We start from the raw sequence: 27,994 nt of genomic DNA on the forward strand, positions 1-27,994 counted from the left end.
ATCAGTCACGTCTGATGGCATTTCGCTGTTTGCCGGCTGTTGCGTCACCGCCGTCTCCGAGGAGGACGCCTAACCAATCTGGAAAAATGATAAATGACCATGCGACCAAACGTTCCCACTACGGTTCGCAACGATACCATTTGGATAATCATCAAGTCGTAATTGTCTTGGTGTTGGCGAGCGTAGTGTGCGATTCGAGAAGTTTATTTCTAGTTTTTGGTAGTTTTATGCGTGAAAAGGGTCGTTGTCGTAGGTCTGTGTCTGTGAAGGTGTCCCCCTGTGCCCTTGGAGGGGTGAATCTTTTACATTGCAGCAATTCTCAGATGCAGTTACTCTGATCAAACCATAGAATCCATAGGATCAGTCTACCGACGAGTAGCATGTTGAAGGATATACGATTTGAAAGTTCCATAGAACAATGCACATCGGGTGCAGAGTAACAATGACCGACGCCACCGTCTCGAATCACGGGTCAGGGGAATCCTAGACCCCAATTCCGATTCTCTCTTCAGTCGATTACCCATCGATATCCTCTCGTCCTGCTGGAAAATCCAGCATCAGTTCGATGATGTTCCTCTGTTTGGCCGTATCCATTCCGAGGGTTGCAACGAGAGAATTATTACGAGTTGAAAAATAATAAACGGAAAAGCCTGAGGTGACACTAGAACCGAGTATCGTCGTTAATCACGCGGCTGCAATTAGCTGTTAACGGAAATCGCCGTCGTTGTGATCATCATCGTCATGATCATCGTCATTATCATCGACCGATTATGTTAATACCGCTACTTGCGTGGTTACGGCACGGTCCGACTGTTTCCGATTCTCTTTTGGTCGGTTGGCTAACGATATCCCCCATCTCGTTTCGAAAATCAGTTCCGTTTAATGGCGTTTCAGTGTTTGCTCGCCACTCCGCTACCTTTTGGCCATATCGAATCAATCGAATCGCCGAATTTATGGAAAGTGGCCGCTGAAAGGTTTAATTACATCCGCGTCTGGTCTGCTGGTTGTAGTTTACATTTTGACGTGGTTTCACTTTCCGCTCTGATATTTCTGCCCTTTTTGTTCTTTTCAAGTGAAAACTTCTCATTGCTCGTTAGAGTAAATATGACCAAGTGAAAAACGCGTAACGAAAAACCGACACTGAGAGAGCGAGGATAGAGCACGCGATCAATCGTAATATTTATTTTCAAATTTTTCAATTACAAACATTTGAAAGGATCAGTTTAGGTCTTTTTTCGTTTTAAAAGTATCATGTTCATTTAATTGTTACTTGTATATTGTATAATTTATTTCAGAACTGCTTCGCTGTTATATGATACTGAAAAGTAACACTGAACACGATGGTAAATATTTTCTATACATTAAGGTATAATCCACGAAAGAAAAACATTTTATAATAACAATGTGCTGAACACGAATATCGTTACTCGCTTTTTTCGATAAATTCTCTGTTATCCTTAGAAACCACTGACGTTAAAAACAACAATTGGAAGTAAAGAACAAACGCGAGCAGGTAACACAAGACGTTCTCGCTGGGGTTTGAATCTATTTCGAGGTCGTCGTTTGCCATTTGAAAAATTTCAAGTCGAGGATAAAACAGAAACGGGAATATAAAACTTGCAGTGAGTCGTACTGGTTTATAAATATTTGGCTGGGCAAAAACATTGCTTTTATTTGAACAGTTGTGAATGTAAACGCACAGTGAGAGAATATAAATGCAACCAAACAAGTGACGTTCCTCTTTTTCTATCAAACACAGAGTAACGGTTTTCATTTCCTGCCTATATGCAACCCTCGCCTTCTTTAGGGGTGGTTTGATTAAAAAAGATTCCATATGAATGTTTTCCATCGAAACCTTCGACAAACTTTACCAGTGAAAAACGAACCGTGCGAAGAAATAGAAAAGTAAAATGCAGTTTTCGAATGTCGTTAGAGAAATAAGTTAATTGTACTTACTATTTTCGTTCAATTAAATTTGATTTCATATAAACATTTCATTTAATTTGACAGAAGACACAGAATTTTATTCTGCAAGAAATTGAAACGAATTGTATACCTCCGCGACGCTAACATCTACAAACATTTGTTTACTATTCGTATGTAAATTCAGTTCTTCGAATTTGACGTTAAACAAACAATTAATACCAGTTGAATAAATTCAAACACAGTAGACATAAACTACGCGGTACTTTAGATTGAAAAAGTACCGAAAAATAAAATGAATCAATCTGGTTCCATTTTATAGCACACGTTTGTTGTGTTTTTAACAACACTCTTGTTGGTACTGTTTGTTTTACTCGTATTCCTATTATTTAGTTGATATTATCATTCATTAACGAATTGTCGTGTTACAGCAATTTTGCATGACAAACAGAACTAATTGGTAAACACGTATGGTGGCAAATATGGCCTTTCATATTCGCGATAATTACACAGCCCTTTGAGTAATTATGAAGGGTAGCTATATATATTTATCCATAAGCTACAAACGTGTAATTATGAAAAATAGCATAACGAGTGAAGAGAGTTTGCAAAATTCTAAAACTGTGGTACTTGCCCTCGGGTTGTAGTTATTACTTGATTACCTTCTCCCGAGGCTTTGTTTGGCGCAATTGTCGGTTGAAGAAAATTCGCCAAAAGTAAATAGGTCCCACATTAAAGAGCGGGAAAAATATTTTTAAGTAAATAGCGATAATTGAAACGGGCGAACATTAAAAATATTTCCAAAAAATTTAATTCATTGTTTCAAATTACGGGTCAATGAACTAGTTTGAAATTAAAATTTAGAACAATTAGAAAAATGGAGTGAATCGATTTGGAGCGTGAACGACCCTTATCGAAATGTATCTTTGATTTATTAAACCCGGATAATTGTAATCGACACTCGATCCTGCGCCGCAGTTTCGTTAATTCTCGTGTCGAGTGAATGTCGTTCGTGAATGTCGTTCGTGGCCTCATATTCGTCGATGATCGTCGACATTAATCATCGATTTTCGGCTAACCGCGATGTCTCGTTGTATTTTCTACCGTGAAACGTATTTAAATTCGCCCCTGTTGTCGGAGAGAAACCGTCGAGCATACAGGAGCGTTTTCCTCCCCTTCCCCTCCTGCCACGACCAGTACTATTTTTCCATTCGCAGTATCTGTATCGAGTGTTACTCGCAGCCTGGAACAATAGACACGCATTTGAATTGTTGTCAGACGAGCTAACGCGATATCCTCGTTCCGCTTTTCCACGGCGACGGTTTCCCCCGGTCCTTTTTCGTCGTCGTTTTTCCCACTTCCTTCTCTATTTAAATTTCAATCGAGGAATGGTGGGGCTAGGAATTCACGTCGCGCGGGATGAGCACGCGAATATTTCCCTCTTTGGTCGCATGATTTTCTCCACGAGCGTCCCTTGTGCGTTTTCCTTTTATAATAACAATAGACAAGTGACTTAACATTCATCTCTCGCGGCGTGGATTTTTTATTAAAAAATCTGAAAAAATGTTAGGAAGGAAAGAAATTTAAAAACCTCCGTTCCCGCTATTTCTTACGTAGAACGTGTAGGAAACATTGAAAGGATATTAATTGGATATAAATTCTAATGGAAACGTGGACAAATCGATTTCAGGTGAAGATGGAGTGAGACTTTTACGTGTATATGACCATAAATTTCCGTATCCAAGTGTTCCAAAGTACTAGAGGGATTTATCAGGCAGATGACTGAGAATAAGCTCGCAACGTGGCCGTTGGAAAATATTCTATCAAGACTAGAGCAGCCACGTTGTCTGACACGTCGGAATAAACAGTGTTCCACCACTATGCATACAAATCGCCCTGAGCTGGAGAGCTATCGCGAACAATTCCGAAGAATTTCCGCTAGGAACACTCGGTGACGATTTTTCAAACAGTGTTTTATAACCGTTTATCTTAGTAGTAATAGTATAAGAGTATCAGTACACGTCGTTTATGTGTACATCATGTATTCATGAGAATAAGCACGAATATTCAGAGATAAACGACTTCTATGAAACAATTTTTTAAATTTATCAAGGATTGTTCAAAGAAATTATTAACATCGGTGTGACAAAAATTCTATCGCGAAGAATAATATAGTATAATAACGCAAGGACCAGCGATAAACGTTGAATGGAAAAACTGGACCAACTGGATTCGTTTTAACTGAAAGTCGCGTAAAGAGTATGCTAGAGTAGATAACTTTTGAGAGTTTTTGTAACAAAAAAAAAAAAACACACACACGCACACACAACCTGTTCAAACAGCTTAATTAACCCAATTTACGTGTTTCCTGCCATCGAGAAAGGTGAAACTACCCAAAGTTCTGCAATTTCATAAACTGCCCAGCCAAACTGTACGCTTCAATTTACACCGATGTAACCACCCCCAATCTTAATTATCAATTAAAACACAGTTTGGTCGAAGTGTTAAATTTTCCGGTATTAAAAAGTCAATCTCCGGAAGCATTTCTTCGCGACAAGCCGAAGGGGTTTACCGAAGTTTTCAGGGAGTTATTATTAATCGCTAGACCCCCGGAGAGTATAAGCACGTACACCGAAATAGTGGGAAAAGCAAAGATCCCATTAACGACCGTCGCAGCTTTATCAGTTGGATCTTTATTAATTTTTCATTATTGGGATTTCCTTTGTTACTGTATTAATTGTTTCATTTATTGTGGATGCCGTTGGCAATATGGATAAACCATTTACTTTTACATTTTGTTAAACACGATAGGGAAGCTAATTCTTTTATTAATATACTCATTATTTGATTTATTATTAATTGGAATATAAAATTATAAAAAGCAGATATCTTTTTCGATAGATCTTTACACACCATTTCATTTGATACAATTATAATTCATCAGCCCTCGACATAACCTCACGAATAAATGCAACATGAATTTTAATTAAGAGTTCACAAGGTTATCGTGGCAGATAAAATCGAGTAGTCCGGTTAAAAACCTATCTCGGGTTCTCTATATTTATTTTGTATCGAGCAATACCACCCATGGCAGAATTAAAGGTAAAACAACGGACGGGAATATTTATTTTAAAGACAGATGTGTTGAACATCGGTACGTGCTGCTCCAGGGGGATGGTTCGTTGTTTCAAAGCCACTAGGTCGACGTCGGAGGAAGAGAGATGAAAAATGGCACGAGAAGTAAGGAAGCTTTGTACGCGAGTACCGATATTTTTATGGCAATATCGTTGGCTCGTTTGTATTCCGACTGTCAGGCAACAGTCTATCGACGTTTGCCCGATAGTCGGAGCCAAGCGTCCGGATATGGATTCGAGGGAAATGGCACGTTGCTTCTTCGCCGATGGGAATGAAAAACACCGTCGCGAATCCGTTCTGCGTCGTTGAAAGCGATACATTTCGTTCGACGATACCAATTCGCGGCCGGCTAATCGTCGAATCTCGGACTTTAACGTATCGCCCTTTCAGAACTCGTTTAATCATTCTGTAATCGCGACACTGACGAACGCAATTGCGTTTGGAGTGGGTGTACTCGACGTATGCTTGAGCTGACGTAATGTCATTTCATGATAGAGGTCGTTGATTGTCAGTTCTAGTTAGCTCGAAAAAAATTCATTTAAACTCTTCTATCAGGGGTGGAGCACGCTCCGATCTATCCTACAAGAAGATTCAAAGAATCCATTTTTCAAATTCGTTGGAACGCTCCCTCGATTCATCAACGAGTCGAACCGCCCCCGTCATGTCACGCTGTCTTTCCTTTTTTTCACCAGCGTTCCCATCTTCATGTTTTTTTTTTGTTTTTTAAATCCGAACACCGCCTAGCGCGAAAAGGGTTTTTATGTTTCGTCCAGTGGCACCGTTGGGTTCCATCGATAGCACAGCCGTAATTACTCTCGCGAACGCGATGACGTAGTATCGACAGGGAGCATTGTTGCACTGTATTTATTATGCAATTATACTGCGAACGTTAAACCAGATTTACAAGTGCTATGCGGCATGCTAGCGTAACGGAGTTATTACCCGTGCAGTTGTAATTACGAGTATCGAATAATTGTGTCGTTTCAATTTCAGAGCCACCCCACTACACCATAAGAGTTCTTTTGAAAGAAAAGAGGAGATTTGTAGGAGGGTTGCTTCTACAAATATTTTATTTTATCTCGAGAAGAATAGGATAGAGGGTGGTGGTATTAATTACAGAGTTGAAGGTTTTTTTATATTTTGTAGAACACGCATTGTATTTTATACTTTTCGTTAAAGGATATTTAAAGCACGAGATCCAATATAAACGCACATACTTAAAATTTTCCATTACTTTATTCCCCCGGAAGAATTCTTAATAACCACTGTTTTCTTTACATTGTCCAATCTTGCATACGCTGAACAATTTCCTGAAAGTCTTGCTTCAACAAAGAAAAATCTAGCGTAGTCGCACTACCGCGAAGAACAATTCCAGCAAATGTTTCGAGCACTTCACCCGCAAAGGGTCGATAGGCAGCGCAATAATTCAGGAATATCGTCGCTCGTTGACTCGAAATTTTGCGTGGAACCCGACCTGTGAATGGCAGCTGAGCGCGGGGCGTCGTTTCACGCAAGAAACGCCGCGTATATTCCGCGTCTGGATTTCATTTCGCCGGGAATTGTGTTTCGCGCGCGCGGGAAGGAAGTGACAAATAAGCCTAGCAATAATTTTCACCGCGGAAAAGATGGGCGAGAGAGATTTGACAGAGAAATAAAACGAGCACGGGAGGAGGTTTGAGGAAAGAAAACGAGGAGATAGGCTATCGACAGGCTCGTCTTGCTTCGGGACAAGGCAACGATAAAACAAACGACGCGAGGCTCCGTGGCATCGCGGAAGACGAAATATCGTTTCAACAGCCAGGGCTGTTTAATATTTTTAGAAGTTTCAGGGGTACGATGAATTTGACGATACGTTTTCGCGTGTGCAGGATCGTCTAAAATTCGCGACTTGGGAAAAGAGGAGTCTTGTAGGGAGAACATGACAAAAATATAAATATAAGGTGGAAAAATGTGTGGGCAGAAAAAAAATTAAGTGTGTAAAAAATGCTTATGTAACTTCGATATACAGTCAGTCTCGTACATATTCGTACCCTCTATGTCTATCGAAGAAATTTTATTACATTAAATGATATGTTTGATGTTACAAAATGCATTGACGAGAAAAAAATTAAAATCTTCTCAAGTATAAGATGTCCTAGTTATGACGTCACTGTCATAGAACAATGAAGAAGTGTGACACGTTCGACGTCAATTTGCACTGTACATAGGTTTACACTTTGTTTCGTTTACACGATTTTATACTTTGATACCACTTCCTCATCCGGACAGATGAAAGTCATAAAACATACCTCCCTCCCTATGACAAATAAAAGGAATTTTATTCCGAAACTCGAAAACGATGGTTTCCAGGCGTTTGTTTGTTTAACTCGACGTGTACCAATCGTGTGCAAAGCTTGTACTTTGTATTCGTGTATATTTTCGCTTTTTTTTTTTTTTTAACAGCATCCAGTTGGAACTTTATGAAGAATAACAAACACGATAAAAACCTTTGGGGAATTTGTTCAATCGGTCCTGAAACAGAGCGCCTGTTCTATCCATTCTCAAAGTTGATTTTCTCTAAAACAATGCTCGACGCGAACGCGTTTCATTCCACGCCCTCGATTGATTTCGTCGAGCGGAGTCGTCTTTCGGTCGCACTCAAGCATTTTGAGATATCCTATACAACCGCGCTTCATCTCTTACTAGCTAGATGTCAAACCGTGACAGAATATGTGACAGCAGGATTGCATTTCGCAGGCCGTCTCGTGGAAAACGGAAGAACAGGGAGGAAGGGAACGTTTCGACGAACGAAATATACATATACACACACGCATACATGCATACGTTGTTTCGTAACGCCACCAAAGCGCACGAACCCTCTTCTCCCCTTTGCTATAGGGGTGTGTACACAGTTTCTGTTTCCTGAAAGAACCTTTTTTTTAGCAAATATTTTACGTAAACACTGATTCTCCCACGGACAACCAAGAACGTGTAACTTCGTATCAGTGTCCATTCTTTTTTGGAAATTGGCTGAGCTTTTATTCATGTGCAATAATCAACGTACGTGCGTACCGTTGAATTTCTGAGGGTGAATGGATTCGTTTCGACTCGAAGTAGAGTAAAAATAAAAAGCTCTTCCTCTTTCATCTTGTATCTCGTAAATCATTTACCTTTTTGAGGTATGTGGATTAAAAACTGTCCCATCTTTCTTTACTCACGCATTATGAATAAGTATAAATCGTTTCATGATAAAAGAAATTATAACATGTTTTATACCGATGTTAAAGCTGTATAAGTAACGTGCTCGCAATTCCGTGCTCGAGTTTCACTGTTCTCGGACAAGAAACGCGCCCACGAGAAATCTCAGGATCGTAAAGATTAAAATACGCTAAAAAGCACGAGGGGACGGATAGAAATCGTTACGACCCAACGAAAGAACCGTGAAGAAGGAAAGCTCTAAAACTTACACGGTCGGCCACGGTGATCCAACATTGTTTCGAATAAATCGTCCGCCATCGCCGTCACGTATCGAAGGCAAATCTCCCCGCTTCCAGTTGAAATATACACCGTCTTCCAATCTAGCGGCAGTGACTTATCAAAGTGCGGCGGAATATGTGCGACGGTAGCGTTTTCCACCCGCGAACGGAAACGTTGAATACAAAAGAAGGAGATCGTAGAGAAAGGGAGAAAAATTCGTTCTACTGTCGTACAAGTTGCGAGCATTCTTTACCCCCAGATCCCTTAGATACGGTGGAAGTATACTATTTTTATTATTCCCGATAGATATCTTTTACCAATGGCTGCGAACATAACTTATACCGTATTCCTTTCAGCTGGTAGAACAAGTCTGCCGACTTGTATCAAAATATAGTGTCCCGTTTACGGCCGTATCCGGCCATTTCCCCACGGAGACAAAGGAATGGTATTTTTTTCCCCTTTGAAACGGGAAAGTAATCTTTCTTGGACCGATCGGAGGATGTCTGCCACGACGAATAAAGAACTGATGCTTTAGGGGGCGCGAAGTGTGTTCGGATGGAGATGGAAGTAATAGTTAGGCTCAGGGTCGCGTAAATCAGGCTCGCGCAGACCCTCGGACCTCAACAGCCTCGAAGATTGTGAGGATAGGGTGGTTTGCAAGTTTTCTGAGGGCTGTAACGTGGAAAGGATCGATGGAAAAGTGAATAAATATTCGTAATATACTTCTTAGTGATAATACACGTGTCACTCAATTTAGAAAATAAGATATACATTTAAGCGGTTTTCCATCGAAGGATTTACAATTAGATAAATGATCGAGAAGCATTTAATAAAACTGAAGCTCCAGAGGACCGTGTACCTGCAAGATTATAAGCCACTTCACGAGTTTTAAACCTCTTATCGTACTCGTTCATAAATATGCCCGTTGCACTGAAATATTTCACGATATCATTCGACATCTAAATTTTCCCCAACAAGTTTCATTAAAATCAACGGTGGCCAGTGTTTCCGCCATGAATCGCAAACGTTGAATTCGCTCGCGATACGCTGCTTTGCTCCCGCAATAAATTAATACTCTTAAGAGCTAGAAGGAAAATCTGATACGGTGATGTGCCACGTGAATTTAAATTGCACGTAGTATAACCAGATTTGATATATTTAAGCACGAATAACGAATGAATGTTATCTACAACGTACGCCTGAGGTATATACTTATCGTTTGTTTTATATGCATGTTCGAGCAAATGCGTTTCACTGTCGGAAATCGTCGCGTTGCGAAACAGCCGAATTCTTGAAACGAATCAACAGTGTGATTGATATATTTGTGTTTGTAAGGGTGACACGCTCGAACGGTGCATGCCGAAGAGGGAAAACTCCGAGTTTCCCTTCGCTGTATTGTTCTGGGATTACGTGGAAATCAGTCTGTGACAACCGAGTGTTTGGATAGCCCATGGTCTCGGGCGCACGTGCGGGTTCCTATTGTCCAAGAATCCCAGTTCATGACTTTCTGTGGAGGCAACAAGCTTAGACTCTAGGTGGTTAGAGGATCCTCGGGGCCATTGGCTACTTGCGATTCGCAAAGTAAAGGTTTCCTTGTGGAAATCGAAAGCTTCTTTTATTTGATGTTTCTTTTCAAAAACAGTTTACTCTATATGTGCATTATTTATAACCTGCGAATTCTTTTATATTGAATTTTGTGTGTAACGATTTGTTTAAAAGTCATTTAGGGTAAACTCAGGCGCCTTACCCGGTATAAAAACAAAGTACTCAAGAGGGCAAGGAGCGGTTCAGACAAGGGTTTGCTGGAAAGCACAGGGAAAACAGGATTTTTTTTTTAAATTCCCATCGGGCCCTTTATGTTTCCGTTTCCGTTAAAAATGTCGGCGAGCACAATCGCGCTTCATATCCCATCGTCGCCTGCGTTCTCGACAGAGCATTTCGACGAATTTCAGCTCGCGCGAGTGAGATTGAAATGAGTTTCATTCCTTCGCCGATTCATCGATTCGGCATTTGGATTATCGGCGAAAAGTACCGAAAACTTTCAAAGCCGTCACGGTAGAGAAGCTTGGCGCGTCACAGAGAAATTTATGCCACCAGGATATTGAACTTCTCCATTGAATCGAACCATTTTATTCCGTCTCGCTTCGCGATCGATGGAAAATTAACCCTCGTGTAAGAGTTTCGCCGGTATCCGAGCGGAAACTCGAATATCGAATTTTTGTCGCTCGTGAAAAGCTCGAACACTTGTTCCCGTGGAAGTTCAATTTCGCGACCGATCGATCCGTGCGTGCCGAAGATCGATTGTTCTCGCGCGTTGGACAAGTATCGGTCTACTTTTATTTTTTTGAAAGGCGGGTAATGGAGCCATTTATTTTTTAATTTATGCAATTTCGCGAGTGGAAATGACCTGTATTATATTTTGAAATCATTGTTTAATGTCTACTTAGAGTTTAAATGACAAAGGGTACGTTGTTTTTGATTTTTCCACATGTTACACGTTCTTTGTAAATTTTGGTAAAGGTAAAATATTTGTGGATGTTTATGTATTTATGGCAAACGAAAATATGGAAAAATGTACGAAGTTGTACATGAATGCAAACATATATAAAGTATCGATAATAATGTGATTTCTAAAGATTTGACAAAAATGAAGGACCTTTTTCCATCGACAAAAGAAGGAACTCTTCTCTTCATAGTGCTCCAAGTATTTATATTTTAAATTCAATATAACAAACAAATTTTTCCTCCTTGAATGCAACCTTTATCCATTCAACGTTTCGACCTACATAAGGTCCTCTTCAGGATTACTCTATTCCTTGTACAATGGAAAAAATTCGACTGATGTACCTAATTATTTCTGAAGAGGTTCTGATGTAGGTCGAAGCCGAATGAATAAATTTGAATATTCAACTGAATTTGATCCAGGTACCAGAAGAAGAAATTCTATAGTATCAATGTACAAAAAAGAAGGATTACAGTTTCTCGAAATTATTCTTCATCTAATATCAAGGATACAAGGGTATGTAGACCTAAAACTTGGTATCGAGACATGTTCAATTTAACGTGGCGAGGGTCGAGCAGATGAATTTTTATTTATGAGATATTAATTAAGTGATTACGAAAGCTTAAGACGATTGCAGTGCATAATTGCTACTCGCACCCCACCCAGGAAAAAGGAGGAAATAAAATGTAAAGTAAGGAAAACGAGATAGAAAGAAAACGCGAGTTTTCATGAAAGCAGTGACGGAAAAGGTGGCTGGGGCATCGGCGTCGGCAAAGGCTCGCCTGCATTCAAGAGTTTCGCAGATTGAAGGCGCTTTGATAAAAACTCGCCCCGTCGACAACGAAGTTCGTTTCGCCGATAAAAGGGGACTGTATTAAAATAGTGCATAATTAAAACGAAGTTTTCCAGCGGTAGGATGCTTATCCGCAACTTAACCCGAATTTAAACAGCCGGCTTGTCAAACTCAAAAAAGCGTCTGGACGAAACTTGGAGCTTCGCTTCTCTTCAATTCGCGTTCTGTCAGCAAAAAATTAAATAAAATAAAAAGAAACTGCGTCGCGGCGACTTATACTTGAAAACTTATTAAATTTAGACGCAGCGATTTCCCACCCTGGCCAAATTAAACGACTGGGAGTCCACGAAGAATTACGAATAGCCCCGTTGCGAATCCTTTTGGAGGAAATCATTCGTTTCGCGAGGGAGGAGTTGCAGAATCGTTTCACTGAGAGTATTTTATCGAAAATTTACTGTTTCGTATTATTTTTGTTATTATTAAAGTATGCTAGAACGGTAATTTATAATTGGTAAAATATATTGTTCTTTGTATACTACCAGGGTCATTCTGCGAAATCAGATACTGTATACATATCGTAACATTTCTAACTATTTGAACAATACGACTGATTTTAGTATTGCAAAAGGTTAAAATCATAACATGTCCAAATAAACCGTGATGTCGAGTCAGACTCGACCTGGAATTTGGGTTAAAATTATCAAGCGATTCGGAATAACGAATTCTGTTCGCCTTAACCGCGTCTCCGTTTTCACGCTTTTGTGAAACGCAATTCCGTTTATACGTGACAGCTGTGGTTTGACAAGCCGCAGATATGGGGAATAGAGAACGTGAATTTTTTTTCAACAATACCCAGGCGTCGTTCAGTCGAATGAAGTTTTATAATCTAGAACAGCGCGGCGAAATGTTCTATGGTCGTCACGCGAATCAAAATTATTGCGTGACGCATATTTGCGTCGCTCGAAACGATTGTCGGTTGGGAATATTGCAAGTAACGCGCATTTGGTCTATTTATCGTTGATGATATGCACACGTGCATCTGTGATGGAATTTTGGGTTGAAGGTAGGAGTATAATAACATAAACGTGTGTATGGGTATAATTTGCATTCATTCTCATCAGTTTATATTAAATAATCAAACGTGGAAGTTTGACAAAACATAACGGAACATTACAAATAAAATTCAATGAAAATAGAATATATGTACTCGATAAGTGCATTCTTGTCCAAGTTATCCGAACTAGAACGGGATTAATAGGTTAGTAAAAGGATTGTCCGTGAGAGCGATATGATAAATCTATTCGAATAGGAGCCAGCGATAGATCATTTCATTCATCAATTCATGTCGTTGATTTAATAAATTTAGAACCTCTCCACTACAGTGCAGTCGTGTCCCGTTGCGTTGGAAAATTAATCTTTGTCTACCACATGAAAATAAATCTTCTATAGCGGAAGGAAGAGGTTCCACGACAGCTTCCTCTTTCTATCATGCTCTCACACTACTCCGCGTTCCACGGCCATAGAATTAGAAACCTAGGATTTTTACCACTCTTAACTGTATATGTACAAAGTTTACACAGTGAATCAGTGTTCGTTGAATTCCCAATTGAAATAATTGCGCGTCGAAATCGAGATCATAACATACGAATCAGTTGGGTAGCCACGAACCAAAACGTAAACAAACGTTTGATGAGGTCTGGGTGAAACTCTATTCGTTAACAATCACCCAACCAATGAATGGAAGAATTCCCTCTACCGACTGGTCTGGGTCAGGTCTCCCACAGGTGATTATTTTTTTGTTTGGATTGCACAAAAATTAGCAAATCAACGCGTAAATATTGCGAAGTCAGTGAAATTCGCGCAGATCATCAAAATGTACATCCTCTCGACAATTATCCCGTACCCAAAGCAATTGTGGTACGTTATTGGATGTTGCGAAAGGGAATACTATTGGCTAGAATTTTCAACCCTTCATTAATGATTTCTTAAAAGTACAGGGTGTTAAAAAAAAGGCCCTTCAATATTTATATGGTGTATAGGGGACGTTGTACTGAGTAAAAAAGCTTTAGTAACACATAGGTCCAAAGTCAACCGTTTCTGAGATAGAAACATTTTTGTTTGCTAGTATCATGATTGACTTACTTGTTTCCATTGCATGCGATGTTTATGTCAGCGTTTATAAATTACGTTCTGAATGTTCCCATTCAAGTGCTGACAATTTTGTCAATTTCATTTTTCCAATTTCGTGTACAGAAATGAGCGCTGGACACGTGGAAAATCTTCTATAAATATCGAAAACTCAGTAGTAAGTCAATCGCGATACTAGCAAACAAAAATGTTTATATCTCAGAGACGGTTGACCTTTGGACCTATGTGTTACTAAAGCTTTTTTACTCGGTACAGTGAGCTTCTTTTTTGAACACCCTGTATATTCAAGTTGAAGCGTTACCGACACAGAGAGTGTCGTATTTTGATTCCTGACGTTACGTTGAGTGGGTTTTTCGTGAGTTTCCTAAACGAGAAATCATCCTTTTCGGGTGTTCCGCGAGTTATACCTCAACCCGTATTTTTCCAGCGACACCGAGGCTAGCCGCAGTCTTTGGCTCGGTGGGTGCCGCTTTACACGAGAGACAGCCCGCACACCAGCTGGAAAATTGAATTACGTGCAAACGCCAACCGTGTAAAGCAGAGTGGAAAGTGCGCCGGGGTGAATCGGTGCCGCTTCAAAGCAACGTCTATAACTAATTACGAATCTTATCTATGGGCTGCCTAAAAGGCGCTGATTAAACGTAGATTCGTTGCACCTCGCGAGGATGAGGGACCAGACGATTCCGTTGAGAGTGTCATCTGGTATTTCTCATTTCCCGGAGGACGTTCGAGATGAGACTCGGCGAGGGTAGTACAACACGTGGTGAACTGTTTCAACTCGTATTTAGACCTCAGAAATAAAAGGCTATCTTTTTAACATATAAATTGCACGGAGTAATTTCAAACGAAGGATTTCATACCAGCTACTTCTGGAGTCTTTGGAAGGTGACTTTCTAGAGAAAGAAAATTTATGCTGCTTAATACTTTTGACGCTTGATTTTTTCGGTAATAATTAGAATCTGGTTTATAAAACCAAATTATACTTCAAACTAAATGTGTTATTATTATTCTACTATAGGGCTAAATTATTCTAATTAAACTGTTATTCAAATGCAATTTTGTCCTTTCTTCGTATCGTAATAAAATATCCCCTTAAACGATATTTGGTTACAGGCAATTTCCCCAAACAATATTTGAAGAAGAGGACAACATTTTACCTTTCGAGTGCATCCGGACCTAGCGATGTTTAACCGTTGACTGTTGATTCTAGGCTACCTACTGCGTGTACAGCTGCTTGTTTGCCCTATTTATGTACCCTAACTTGTGTACATTTTTACATTTCGCGTGTTTTAGAAGGTTTGACGAAACGTTTCTACGTCGTTACACATATTCCTCGCTGCCCGTATTACCTCTGGAGTTTCTGAGGTGTAGGAAAAATGATATGTTTGATTTATCCTTCCCTTCCGAAAGGCTATATTCCATCTCATTTTAGGGATATATAGTTAGTTTCAAAAGGATTAAAAGAATTATCACGTGTCTGTTACAAAAGTAACAGGTATCGAGATATTCAGAGTATTATTGTAGCTGAGAGCAAATTACGCTAGATTCAAATTTTATATATTATATTTATAGAAATGATATATAAAACTATTTCAGAGAAATATAATATTAATTGGACAACTGAATGTATCTATTCCGTAATTCTAAAATTGTAACTAACACGGTATGCTTTAAAGAATAAATTCAAATCGAGAGATTTATAAAAAGTACTACCCCAGCTGAAATAATTATAAATACATTACTGTATTCAGTAGAGTTTAATAGCATTATTCCTGCTTTTGAATACAGAACCTGATCGTCAAGCGTCGTTTCTCTATAAACGTTTCAAAACCCATTCGTACGGCGAGTGAAAAATGTATAAATTCCTCTGAGAGTAATAGCTGACCCGAGACTTTTGAATGTTAGCATAATAGGGGCACACCGTCGGGAATATCTCGTTCGACTAAAACGTTCATTCATAACCGGATTTGCAGGTGCTGAAAACGCACACACCGAACCATCGATCGTTGATTTCATACAGCGAATATAAACAAGACTGTGTTTGGATTAAATCGTGGCTCGGTGGTATATAGGTCGGGTCCTCGCGTAACAACATTCATACATATGTAAGTGGTCCTTCACCGACTGTATCAACGAATGCTTAACGATCCGCCTGGAACGCGACCAAAGCGGAGCACTTTTGCGAATTATTTGCAATTTTTCCGGCCAGAACGAGCGAGATTTCGCGAATCGTTTCGCGACAAAGTAACGTGATTGTAAAATGGCGAATCGACAAAATTTAAGTTCGATACCAGGGGCAATAATAGAATATTCGATCTTTTCATTTTTAGGGCGTGGGTGTTAAATAGATAATTTCAAATCCCCGTTAATAATTTTAATGCCTTCGTTAGAAACGTTGCTGCACGCGAATTGTGTTACATTTTTGGGATTTTAAACTAGAGTGAGTCGTTTGTTCGCCAGAAGAGAAGTTCGAAACTATTCGTTTCGGTAGTTTCGTGGCGCGAGTCGATGGGAATATATTAAAAAGCAAACAATGAAACGAGAAATAAGAAAAAGGGAGAGCATAGAATCGAGAAGAACGAATAGCGTGTCGAGGCAATTTGGCGCTGGGGCGTGGAACGAAAGAGGCATCGGTGTAATCTGGAAACAACGAAAAAAAAAGTTTTATTTGGCGCGGATCTCTACTTGGCACCTGGTGCGAGGCCACTATCCCTGCCACGAGGGCAACATTAAAATCTGAAATAACGCTAGCGTCAGAATCACAGAATTGAAAATTTTTCTTCCAAATCGTTGTTATACAGGCTGCTATTGCTCGCAATATGTTAATTGATCTAACTCAAGCTTGATAAAATTTGAGTTTTAAGAGAAAAAAAGACTGAAATTTAGAAGAAGTCATTCTGGAGTTAAAAGGAACAATGGAAAAGACACAAGTATTGGTCGGTGTTGAATTTAGACTTGTTTCGAGCAGGAAACTGTTAAGCCAAGCATAAGATAACGCAGTCCACATAAAGGACGTCCCTTTAGCTAATAGTGCCTCTTGAGACCATTCTCGACAGCTCGCAAAAGCATACAGTAGAAACTTTGGGATATAAAAATACAAATTGGGAAGCAGTAAAACATAAGAAAAGGAAATTTATGGAAAAAACAATACTCTTTCGAGGCTTCTCAAGGTGTAAGATGAATATGAAATTAGTAGAAATTGACACTTACCCTGGGGATGTTCTGATGTTCCTGAAAAAAAGAAAACACTGTTAGTAAAACTTTTGATTGTCACAGTTGTGTGATGTATTTACAATTTTAAAGGATAGTTTATTTCTATACGTCTGACTATTACTCACTGTTTCTACTTGTATTGGCACGTCTGATCATCAAACATGATATAATATTCTGTTGTAATTAGTTTCAACTTCTTGAAATATATCAAGAACAACAGAAAGCAGATAAATTCATACGCTATACCTTCACAAATGCTCGCACTCATCGATTTAAGTAGAAACATCGAATAATGGTCAGACGCGTTAACCGAGTCCTGCTCGATTACATTATTTCTCTAATCCACTCGAACGGATTTAATTATAGTATCTACCACCTAAAAGTAATAACTGCTAATAACTGCTAACAAAATGAAAACAATTATTTTGTTATCAATTATATATTTCCAGTGTAAACATGGTTGTGAAAACGTGGCAAACGTCCACGTCTTGAAATCAATTTTCTTGAAAACGCAGCGTCGCAGGGAAAAATTTTATTCCACGTTTTCAATTTACTTTTTAACCCAAAAGGCACTTACTTTTTCGGCCGAGCCACTCATTGCGGAATAACCTATATAACGCCGATAAAACTAGAAATCGAAGACGCGTGGAAATTAGGTGTGTCGAGACGAGCGAGGCAGTAAATTAGATCCACATCCTCTGGACTTCGAGTGGCGTCGAGAGTTGAATGCTTTTTTGGGGGAAAAATACACAAAAAGAAACGAAGGCGAGAGCGGAGCCAACGAAAACGAGCAGATATTGAAAGTATTAGCATCTCAAGAAGTTTCAAAAGGTTATCACGGGATCACGTCGACGTTGCTCGGTAACGGATAATAAAAATCTCATCCACCCTCTGTGTTTTCCTTTTTTTATTTCTTTTCTTCGATTTGCTTAAACTCGCCCGTAAGGTCGCCATGTATACGAAACCGAAGTGGGGAAATGGGATTACAAAACATAAACGCAGGATAACGAGAAAGTTGAAAACGCTGGAATCGCGAAGGTAAAAGAATTTATAAGAACTCTTACAGATCGTGTCTGTAATAGCAGCAAGAATGGGGTAAGTTTCAATGTTAGAACGCTATTGTACAATTTTACATCCGATAACATTCAATTCACGAGAAGGAACCTTCTGAGTTAAATCACTCATCTCGATCACCATCACAAGCTACAGCCAAAAAAAGCATCCGCATCATAAAACAAACCTGGTCAACATGACCATCTACACAATTACTCATCGTACTCATAAGCCAAACAAACCATGGAAGACCGATCGAAATACTTGTCACTTCCCAGAAATGAAGATTTTTCTTGAAAGGACCTCCTTAAAAATGGCCAAAAACGCCGAACCAATTTTTCCACCTAAAATCATCAATTCCAGAGGTCGCGCGAGATGTAGGTTAAGCAAACGTTAAACAAAATCCAGTGTAAAATAAATCCGCGAAGACAGAGGGACCAGCCTCGATAAATCTTCGTGAAAAATACACTGCAGTCGCGATACGTTTCCCAGCAATAATTTCGAGCGCAGACATCGCGCGAAACACGTCCACGGCGCGGGTTATTTTTCAGCTCTCAAGGTGAAACTCATTTCACAGCTAGAACTTTCGAACGAAGCGTGCGTCGGGGTGTTTGAAAATTTCTCATATTATTAAACGACTAACAACGCGAAACACCGCTCGAAAAGTCGCGAACTCGTCGCGACGGGGGCTCGCTAATAAGCCGACCTTGCGGAATTCAGCGCGAAGAACGCGAGCGTTTTCGAGCGTTGCACTCGCGCGAAATTTGTCTATTAGGACGTCGAGAAGGTTTGGAAAACGTCCTTGTTACGTATGAAATCATTGATATTCCACAATTATTTCTTACGTGAACTAAAGATTCTTACAAAACAATCTTTTATAACAGCCTTATAACGCAACTCTGCCATCGCGGGGTGGCTGGAGGTTCTCCTTCTTCGAGGACGACGAAGAAAAGGACAAGGGTGTACGAATAAGTAGAAAAAGAAGACGAAGAGGTAGAAGAAGTAGACAGGGAAATAAGCAAACAAACAAAGTGTGTACATTTCCATGCACACGTCGGGAGGGGTGCAGTTTAAATTTTATTACGCGCGCGGGCTCTCTTGCGATTTACATAAGCGAATTGCCTTTTGCAACAACATCGCTTGCTCCTTACTTCGTTACGCGTTCGACGAGACGGGACAACCAGGGCTTTCGTCACTGGCAATTCCAAACATCATTATTACAAACGAGCTTCTTAAGTGCGAGACGAGTCGAGGGGGGTGAAAACGGAAATAAGAAAAGTGAGGGAAGAAAAAAGAAAGATAAAAAGAAGAGAAAAGAAAATGGAAAAAAGGAAGGCGAACGACAAAAAGATTGAACCTTTGCCTTCGGGCCGTCGATTAATGGCTTTCATTCGAGGCGCGGGATTCGATTATTCCGCGACGACCGCCGCCAACCAGAAAATCGGATTACAGCCTGCTGACGGACGGAACCGGGTCTTAGAAGAGTGGAACAACTAATTACTGCTAATCATCCCCCTTATCCCGGTGAAACGCGTCCGCTAAAGGGTTGCCCGTCGTCAAAGCGTCGGCCACGGCGCACAATGGGCGAGAATTCATTCCTAGCGCGTTAAAAGTATTGGCTCGAGTCGCGAGTCGTGTCTGTCTATTCATTAAAAGCCGATTGTAGAAAACTGTGGCGAGGAATTACAATCGAAGCGATTCGTATAGCTCGTTAATTGTTTATAAGGTGCGGGAATGTTTCAGTATCCTACAATGAAAATCTGTGTCCATATAATCCCCGTTCGTGAATTTGTAATAGCTACAACATTTTACAGCACCATCTAAAACGTAACCAACGAAGCTTTTCCATACACCTAACGATACGAAATTTTCCAGTCGATCTTTCGCGCGCCTGTTTGGACTATATAACCGTGCCACGGTCTCAGAGCGGAAAACTGTTGGCGAAATTGCGGTGGCAATACGCGCGGGAGTTACGTGACCGATGCTGCATCCGATAAGCAATATCGCAAGAAACGACGAGGACATATTTTTCCTTTGATGCACGACCAGCTCGGAATTGAAGAGGGCCGAGAGCGCGGAAATCAAACTTTCGCGCGATCGAGATACCACCACGACAAGTCTGGGTAATTTTTGCAGCGAACTTTTCGCGATAAACAATCCGAGAGAGAAATCAGTGGCGAAATTAAGGACATTTTTTTTATGGATGATATGGACTAATGATCGATTCATTTTCGAGCGAGTGAAATTCGCAGAGTGGTTTTTAAGTACCGAGGGAACTAACAAGGAGGATCCGCGCGGCACCGCCCCGATTTTAATGGAACTTCGCAGGTTCACGGTGCGGCCAAAAATAAGGGATACGTATTTTTCTTGGCCACGGTAACTCAAGTTTAACGAGTGAAACTACTCCACGAAGTTTCCACCTTGAAAAACATTCTAGGGAGGGGAAATTTTTCGAAGAAATTCTTTATGGTTTCTGATGGAAAACACGCTGTACTTGCACGTTCCTGGAAACAAGTTAATAGCGAGTGAATTCTTTTAGTTTTGTTTCGAGTGCGCGATTGCTCGTAAGTATATATACTTTGCACTGGCATGCTTATCGATAATTAAAAGTATGAAATAATCGCGGAAATCTTATTGCGCGTACAAGCGAATTAACAATGAAGGTTAAACATCGAAATTTAGAAGTGTAATAAGATGCGATAACAATTGAATCTGGATAAAATTTATCTACGTAATCACGAGATTTGTAAAATACCTAGTGAAATATTTGCTTCAGATACAACTCGAAGAAACCAAAAGAAAACAACGAAAAATAAGCACACTGTAGCTTTAAAGGGTACGCCTTCGCGACTCTCCTGACGCTGTACACTTGCACGATTTTCCCATTCAGAATAATTTTGTTGTACACGTTGCCAGAGTGTCGTGTTTTCTTTCCACCCGCGAGCTTTCTCAATGCCGTTACAAAAAAAAAAAAAAAAAAAACAAAACCTACCAGCAGGTTTCCGTTTCCGTCTGCACGACCTGGACAAAAGTGCTTTCATGACATTTGACTAAATAGTACAATATAGTAGAGACGTACAAGTAGCACACCTCGACGTTGTTTCACATTGTCCCCTGATATTCTACTTTTCTTCGCGCAGACATTTCAACGAGCGCTTTGTCTGTCGCCTGGGCGAGTTAATCTTCCGGAATACGATGAAAGGAGAGTCAACGATAAAGTGTATTCGCTGCAATTCTGACCTACTTGCAACAATTGGTCTGCATATTGACACACATCGACGCGTGCCTGATCGACCTGCTTTTTCCTCGCGACGCGTTTCGAGTGTGTCAGGAAGCCATCCGCGATTAGGAAAGCCAAACGTTATTCCACGTCAAAGTAAAACTCAGAGGGAATCGGTAATTAATACAAAGCGGAACCTTATGAAAGGAAGCGTAACATTTACATTTCATCGATGACGTTCGTTTTATTCGTTAATATTAATAATTAAAGGATATTTCATATTAGCTATGGAAAATAGAACGGAGGCTATCTCGTTGAAAAAATATATGGAAATACGATTGATAATACTCGTTCGACGAAGTGTACGATCAATATGATCAGTTTTGACGTTGACTAATATATTCGATACGGAGAAAAGTAGATAAACAAGTGGAACGGTCACTTTAATTTAATGAAAATGGATCCTCTGGTGAACTACGATTTTAATTATTTCGTATTCATTTAATTTTGTGGTATTTCTGTTAGGTGGAAGCACGGCATGACGCAAGTCGAACGTTACGTTTTCTAAAGTATTATAACAGGCCTAAGCAGTAGCTTATTCTTAAGTTTATTCTGATATAAAAATATAATTTAGCGTGTAGCGGATTCCAAGGATATCTTTCGAGATCGAAACTCGCCCAGCGCAAGGTCCATTCGTTACTGTTACAATACTCCTCCTCGCGGTGTAATAATTCTCATCGGACCCGACAGCTACTCAATTCACATCATTATTTCCCGCGACACGTTTCCCCTTTCCATGACACATTGTCGGAACGACGAAACCGCTGGAACTTAATTACACTTTTATTATCGCTCTACGAACGATGTCGCGACGCGCCAATGGGAGTCGCAGGAAGGAAAGAGGAGCAACGGCCAGAAGTTTTATTGCGATTCTATTTACGACGGCGTAAAGCTTGCCTAGGTAAACGAATATCCGTTTCCTTCGTGTCATCGTATCGATACCGGGCGCTCGACTTCCGTCCGACTCTTCTCCCTTTTCGAGGCATTGATTTCAATTCGAGCCCGGCACGACCGAAATGAAAAACGTCGCCATCCTGGGGCTCTCGGTACGTGAAACTCCAAAAAAGGGATTGCGGAAATGTAAGCAATAAAATACAGAAGCATTGAAAAGGATTCATTCATTATTTTCCTCAAATTGTATGGTAAATTTCCTCGCAATATTTTGTGAAATTATGAAATGCATGCATTATAAAATTCAATATTTGTTTTCCATCGAAGAAGATTTAACCAAATAATTTGTATTTTGAGATATCATGAAATACATGCATTATAAAATTCGATATTTGTTTTCCACCGAAGAAGACAATCAAATAACTTTTCCCTTTGGAAGCGATATTTCGAATTGCGAGCCGTACGCGATAATTAATATTCCACGAAACGGCACGATGGAACACGTCTTGAACAAAAGCCTGGTTTTTATCGGCGAATAACCGACGATGAAAAGGCGCGGATTTATAATCATTGTCTCGGACGATGTAAAACGTTACGGTGTGATGTAATCCCGGAAACGACGGGGATAAGGGTGCCTCCCATGTCCTCGTATATTCCCATTTACGGCTTTAAATTCGTCTCGTTCTGGGCGGAGTAAATCGGATTACAGGACGACGGACGGGAAAGTAAAGCGAGATTTTGCCGTGAAAACGATAAATAAAAATTAGAGGTAATTATGCATTTAAACTTATCCTTTTTCGCGGTTTTAATCGCGAATCGTTTCAATGAAAATTGCAATCGTTATTGCGATCGTTAAACGTGGTCTGAAACCAAAGTTTTTAAATATTTTAAATAAAACAAACTCGTGTCTTGCAACCATAATTTGGTATTCATTGATATTGATAATGAATATTATATCGTGGACGCCGGTAATGCCGATGAATATTGTATTGTGCTTGCAAGACTGGCGAATCTCATTGTTTGAAATATTTAAAACCTCTGATTAGGGATGTGATTTTCAATTCATTATCATATTAAAAAATGATTGATATTATAATGTTTACCCACGTCGTTATTTATAGATAATTCAGACTAATAACGACTCCGAAATATAATGAAAACGATCATATTCCTACCAATCCAACCTCAATTGATGCCTTATAAGCGTTTCTCGAGGCTCTACTGTAGACTGTTGTATCGAAGCCATGTTCTTTGCATAACATTCCACGCGAAAGCATTCAGACTACGCAACGATCTTCAAGCTATACAAATTGCAAAACGTTGCTCGATAATGGACGAGAACATGTGCCAAATTTGAAGATAATCCGGATTATAACTCTTCTCCAAAAAATTCGAAAAGATGACCCAGTTTTTGAAACGTTGAAGCGAGGAGACCCCTTTACAAGGTATACTCCAACCAAAGAATACATACATATTTCATTTCCCCCTAACCCGAATTAAACCTGCCATTTGAAAGTACAATCAAAATGAAAATCTATCGCGTCAACCCTCAACTCTTCGAGACACCCAATTTAAAGGGAAGAGTAAAACTGCACGGAATACAATCCCACGATTCGACTCAAAATTTACTACAAAACATCGAATACCTTTTTTCTTTATTTCAAAATGTTTCATTTACTCAGAATAAGCAAAGCAAAAACAAGGTGGACCACTTTTCAATCTCACGTAATCCACTCTTTAGTCAAAGTCTACAAACCGACAAAACGTTCACCATACAAACCAGAACCCTCAAACAAATTTGCTCGCAAGTATTCCCGAACTGAATATTTCAACGGAAGAGTGTACGAAAAAAGTAGAATTTTCTTAAAAAGTCGAGTTCCTCGTCATCGATGGTCCGAAACTTGCCCATCGATCCACCGAGGTTCCGCCCAAAAAAAAGTAAAAAGAAAAATCAATGGAATCGGCAGTAGCGTCAGCAAGGAAAAGGGTTCGACCCCGATGGAGCGCATAAAGTTTATGGAAGCATCGTAGCCATAAAGCGGGGCGAGCGATAAATATTTACGAGACTTTCGAGGAATCGAACAACGACCGTCGCGGTCGCAATATCGGTTTAATTAATTAATCCTCGGGCTGCGCCACGGCGTGCCGTTTCGATCAGCAGCCGCGTTCTTTGAATCGTCCCCGATTTAATTTATTTCGTTCACCCCACCCCTTTTCCTGGCGCGGCAGCGCCATCTTTATTCCCATTATGGTCTGCACGGGACAGGTAGACGGTTCCCTATCCGTCGTCGCTTTTCTCGCTTGCCCCATTGAAATTACGGCGTTACACCTGGAAGTACTGTTGCCGCGCAATCGCTGCCACGCCGAGCAGGGTAATTATGCATCACGGGGCCTGCGTATTATGTATTCAGCGCCAGGCGGCTTCCTCGCATCGGGCGTTTCCCTCGTCGCGACGGAACCGCCGCGATAATGAATGACCGATCGTCGTTGAACGTCAGCCTCGCGATTCGCGGGTCGTTACCGATCCGACGAACCTTCGCGTCTTTGAAAACTTTCAGAATGGGCGATCGATACACCGTGTCGTTTGTCTACGCCAGGCTTTAAGGGGACGCTCCAAGCTTAGAAACGTAATGACTGCACCTGGATCCTTAAGGGGTAGTTTTTCTTTGTTGGAGTTCCGATCCATTTTTTGAATTATTTATCGAGTATTCCATGTGAACACGGAGCATCAATTTTCAGGAAGGTGTTGAAGAACATACTCGACGCTAACGTATCACATCTGTGTGTGAAGTTATTACAGGAAAAGTGAGTCTACTCGTACATTTGTTACCCACTGTAAGTGAAATGAAATACTGTACGCCACCGTAGAGAAAATCCAATATGTATTATCAAAATATTGTTCATCGTAACGCCCCGAGGTGAAATTGAAACTGACGAACAACCACTCGTCGTGAGGGTGTCGAGGGTTAACCTACAGGGTGGTTCACCTGAAATAGAACTTCTCGACGAATCGTTAAATCTAAAGATACGAACATTTTTTAGCGATTCGAATAAAATTCGAACATTCATTCGAAATCGTATTTTCACTGAATTGTAGCAATTTTGGGCAGCTCTGGAAAAATTTGTATCCGTTGAATAGAAATGACTTAATCGCTGGCGTTCTTAGAAAACTGACAATGCCGCACTGAAAATGTTTGAAATTCTGACTCCATTTCCATAATGTTCTCATCCGTGGTAATTTCGCTCTGACCACTCGTACCACGGGAGTGCAGTATTTGGTTAAACAGTGAATATTCTAACCGATGAGAGGAGAACCGAGAAATAACGCAATTGGGAGTCACGAAAATTCAATTGTTGAATAATATTTTAGCTAAAAAAAAAAAAATATATGTTCTGATCGATTTCGTCAAGTCATCCTAAAAAATTCAATTTCAATTTTCGATTACTCCTATCGTTCCAAGGAAAAAAGAGAATCCACTCGTCGTCCCAGTTTCCAGAGTCACCCCCAGTGTAGAGTCAGGGAACTTCTTACAAGAAGTTTCAGCGATTAATGAATTTACGTTTAAGTAGCAGGCAGCGCGCCAGACGCCGCACAAAAGCACTTTCAGAAAATAAGCCGGCGGATTTTTCTCGCTGGCCAAGTCAGAAATTTAACCGCTCAAGAGAGAAGAAGAAGAGAAGAGGAAAAGAGACGCAAGGGGGACACGCCAGACTGAAAACACGAATACAGTCTTTGACTTTCTCTGTTTGTAGACCGGCTCCGACTGCACATGAAACCTTTCATTAATTTCACAAAGCCCGCTACTTGACCTGTTCTCGCTAACCACGATCTACGTTTTTCCCGCTGCAACGGGCCACAACCCGCATAATCCGGCCACAAATTGGCGCATGCCGTTCATTCGACTCATTAAATGCAAACGAGGTGTAAAAGACTAATGCACGCCATACCGTTTGATTCGCCTGGAATCTTTTTCGTTCCGCGACCTTTGCTTCTATCTTTATATCTTTTTACTGCGACTCTTTAATTAATCCGTCTTTCCTTTGGATATATCCGCTCGGTATCAGCCACGTCGTTGGACGGGTTATCAGAAATTCATTGAACAGAAAGTACGACGGGGTTTAATTTATTATTACGATGAAACGTCATGCGAACTAATTGGAAGAAAAACGTGTTCGAATAAGAGAATTTTTACGTGATAAGACGATAAAAAAGGAACAATATTTGTTCTATTATAAATAATAAATTTACCATTTGGATAATAATGTATAACCTATAGTTGTTTATCGCTAAATAGATCTGAATTATAATATATGTTATACAACTATGTAGATGAGTATAATTGAAAATATAATAACAAATACTTTTATGGAATAATATTTTCGATTAATAATTGCGGGATAGGAGAGAAGCCCGCATAAATTTGACGTAAAATAGATCCGAGTCGCGTTTCCTTTATGATTAATTAGTCAATTTATTCGCGTAATTAATCTTGTTTTTCGACTCCGGTTTCTATGTAAAGAGAATTGTAAATATGGTTTATACGCGACACCGTCACGAGGGCAATTGGAAAGTAGGGCATTCAACATCGTTTCGTACTTTAGACGAATTCAAAGGGTGAAGTCGTCACCGATGCCAGGAAACAAAGGAACAATATACATAGTATTCCTGAGTTTGCGCGAAGCTCAATGATGGGAAGTGGCGAGTTATGCACTTAGGTTGGCAAAGGACAAATTGAACACTCTCTGTAATGAATAGAGGTATTTTCTGAATGGATGAAATCTTGTACACTTGGGAGTTGAAGCTGAAAGAAATTTTATTCGTCGAAGCTTTTACGCAAACATTGCAACACTATCAACATGTGGAGTACACGTACATGTAAAGCATTCCATTTGACAGGTTTACTTGAAATAAATTATGTTTATTTTGAGTATATTTGATAGGAAAAATCCGAGTACAGCAACACGGATATCCTCTTTAAAAGTTGTATAAACATGTGTGACAAGTCAATGAAATACTTCCTGCTTTGGAATTATAACGAAATACATAGATTCATCCCGGAGGCGTCCAACGTTAACAACAATCATAACCATACATCACGCGGAGACACCATAAATTGGCCAATCTCGACGTCAACTCTGTTCGGACAAACCTGTAGAAACACCCTGTGTATACAATCATATATTTGCCCTCGCGTGTTTGCTTGCACTCCCTCGTAATATCTTGCAGGTTCTCCGCCATCTTTCCCAAGAAAAATCTATATTATTACTCTATCCTTAACAGCCATTCGTTGCGTTAACACAAATGCTTGAGGAACATTAACATCGAAAGCAGCGCAACTGCGGTAGTTTTTACAAACTGGATGGAGACAATTTCTACGATAAACAAGTACAAAACATGTAACATCGTGCGAAAATCCACGGTAGCGATGTATTTCTTAAAGAATATTTCTTCTATATCTTCAAAAACGCGCAATATTTTCGAGGATGTCAGCCTTTCACGTAGCTGAGTCGTTAGACCGATATTGAAGGAAACCGAGCGCGGTTTCTTTGTGGGAGGCAACCTATTAAATCTAAACGCAACATCTTTATAACGCGCGCC

General features: G+C 40.1%; 2 protein-coding genes across 9 annotated transcripts in view; both read right to left on the bottom strand.

Moving 5' to 3' along the window:
- Nucleotides 1-27,994, bottom strand: part of LOC128888228 (endocuticle structural glycoprotein SgAbd-2-like) — a 469,661-nt gene that overhangs the window by 40,995 nt on the left and 400,672 nt on the right. The window lies entirely within an intron of this gene.
- The window catches only part of LOC128888209 (leucine-rich repeat-containing protein 4C-like), a 261,312-nt gene that overhangs the window by 8,053 nt on the left and 225,265 nt on the right, over nt 1-27,994 (bottom strand). For all 8 annotated transcript variants that reach the window (XM_054144899.1, XM_054144900.1, XM_054144898.1 and 5 more), the window contains one exon: nt 17,169-17,189. In XM_054144899.1, coding sequence (XP_054000874.1) covers nt 17,169-17,189 — 21 coding nt within the window. The remainder of the gene's footprint in view (nt 1-17,168; nt 17,190-27,994) is intronic.

Source organism: Hylaeus anthracinus, unplaced genomic scaffold (assembly GCF_026225885.1).
Source record: "Hylaeus anthracinus isolate JK02 unplaced genomic scaffold, UHH_iyHylAnth1.0_haploid 11989, whole genome shotgun sequence".
Taxonomy (NCBI): Eukaryota; Metazoa; Arthropoda; class Insecta; order Hymenoptera; family Colletidae; genus Hylaeus; species Hylaeus anthracinus.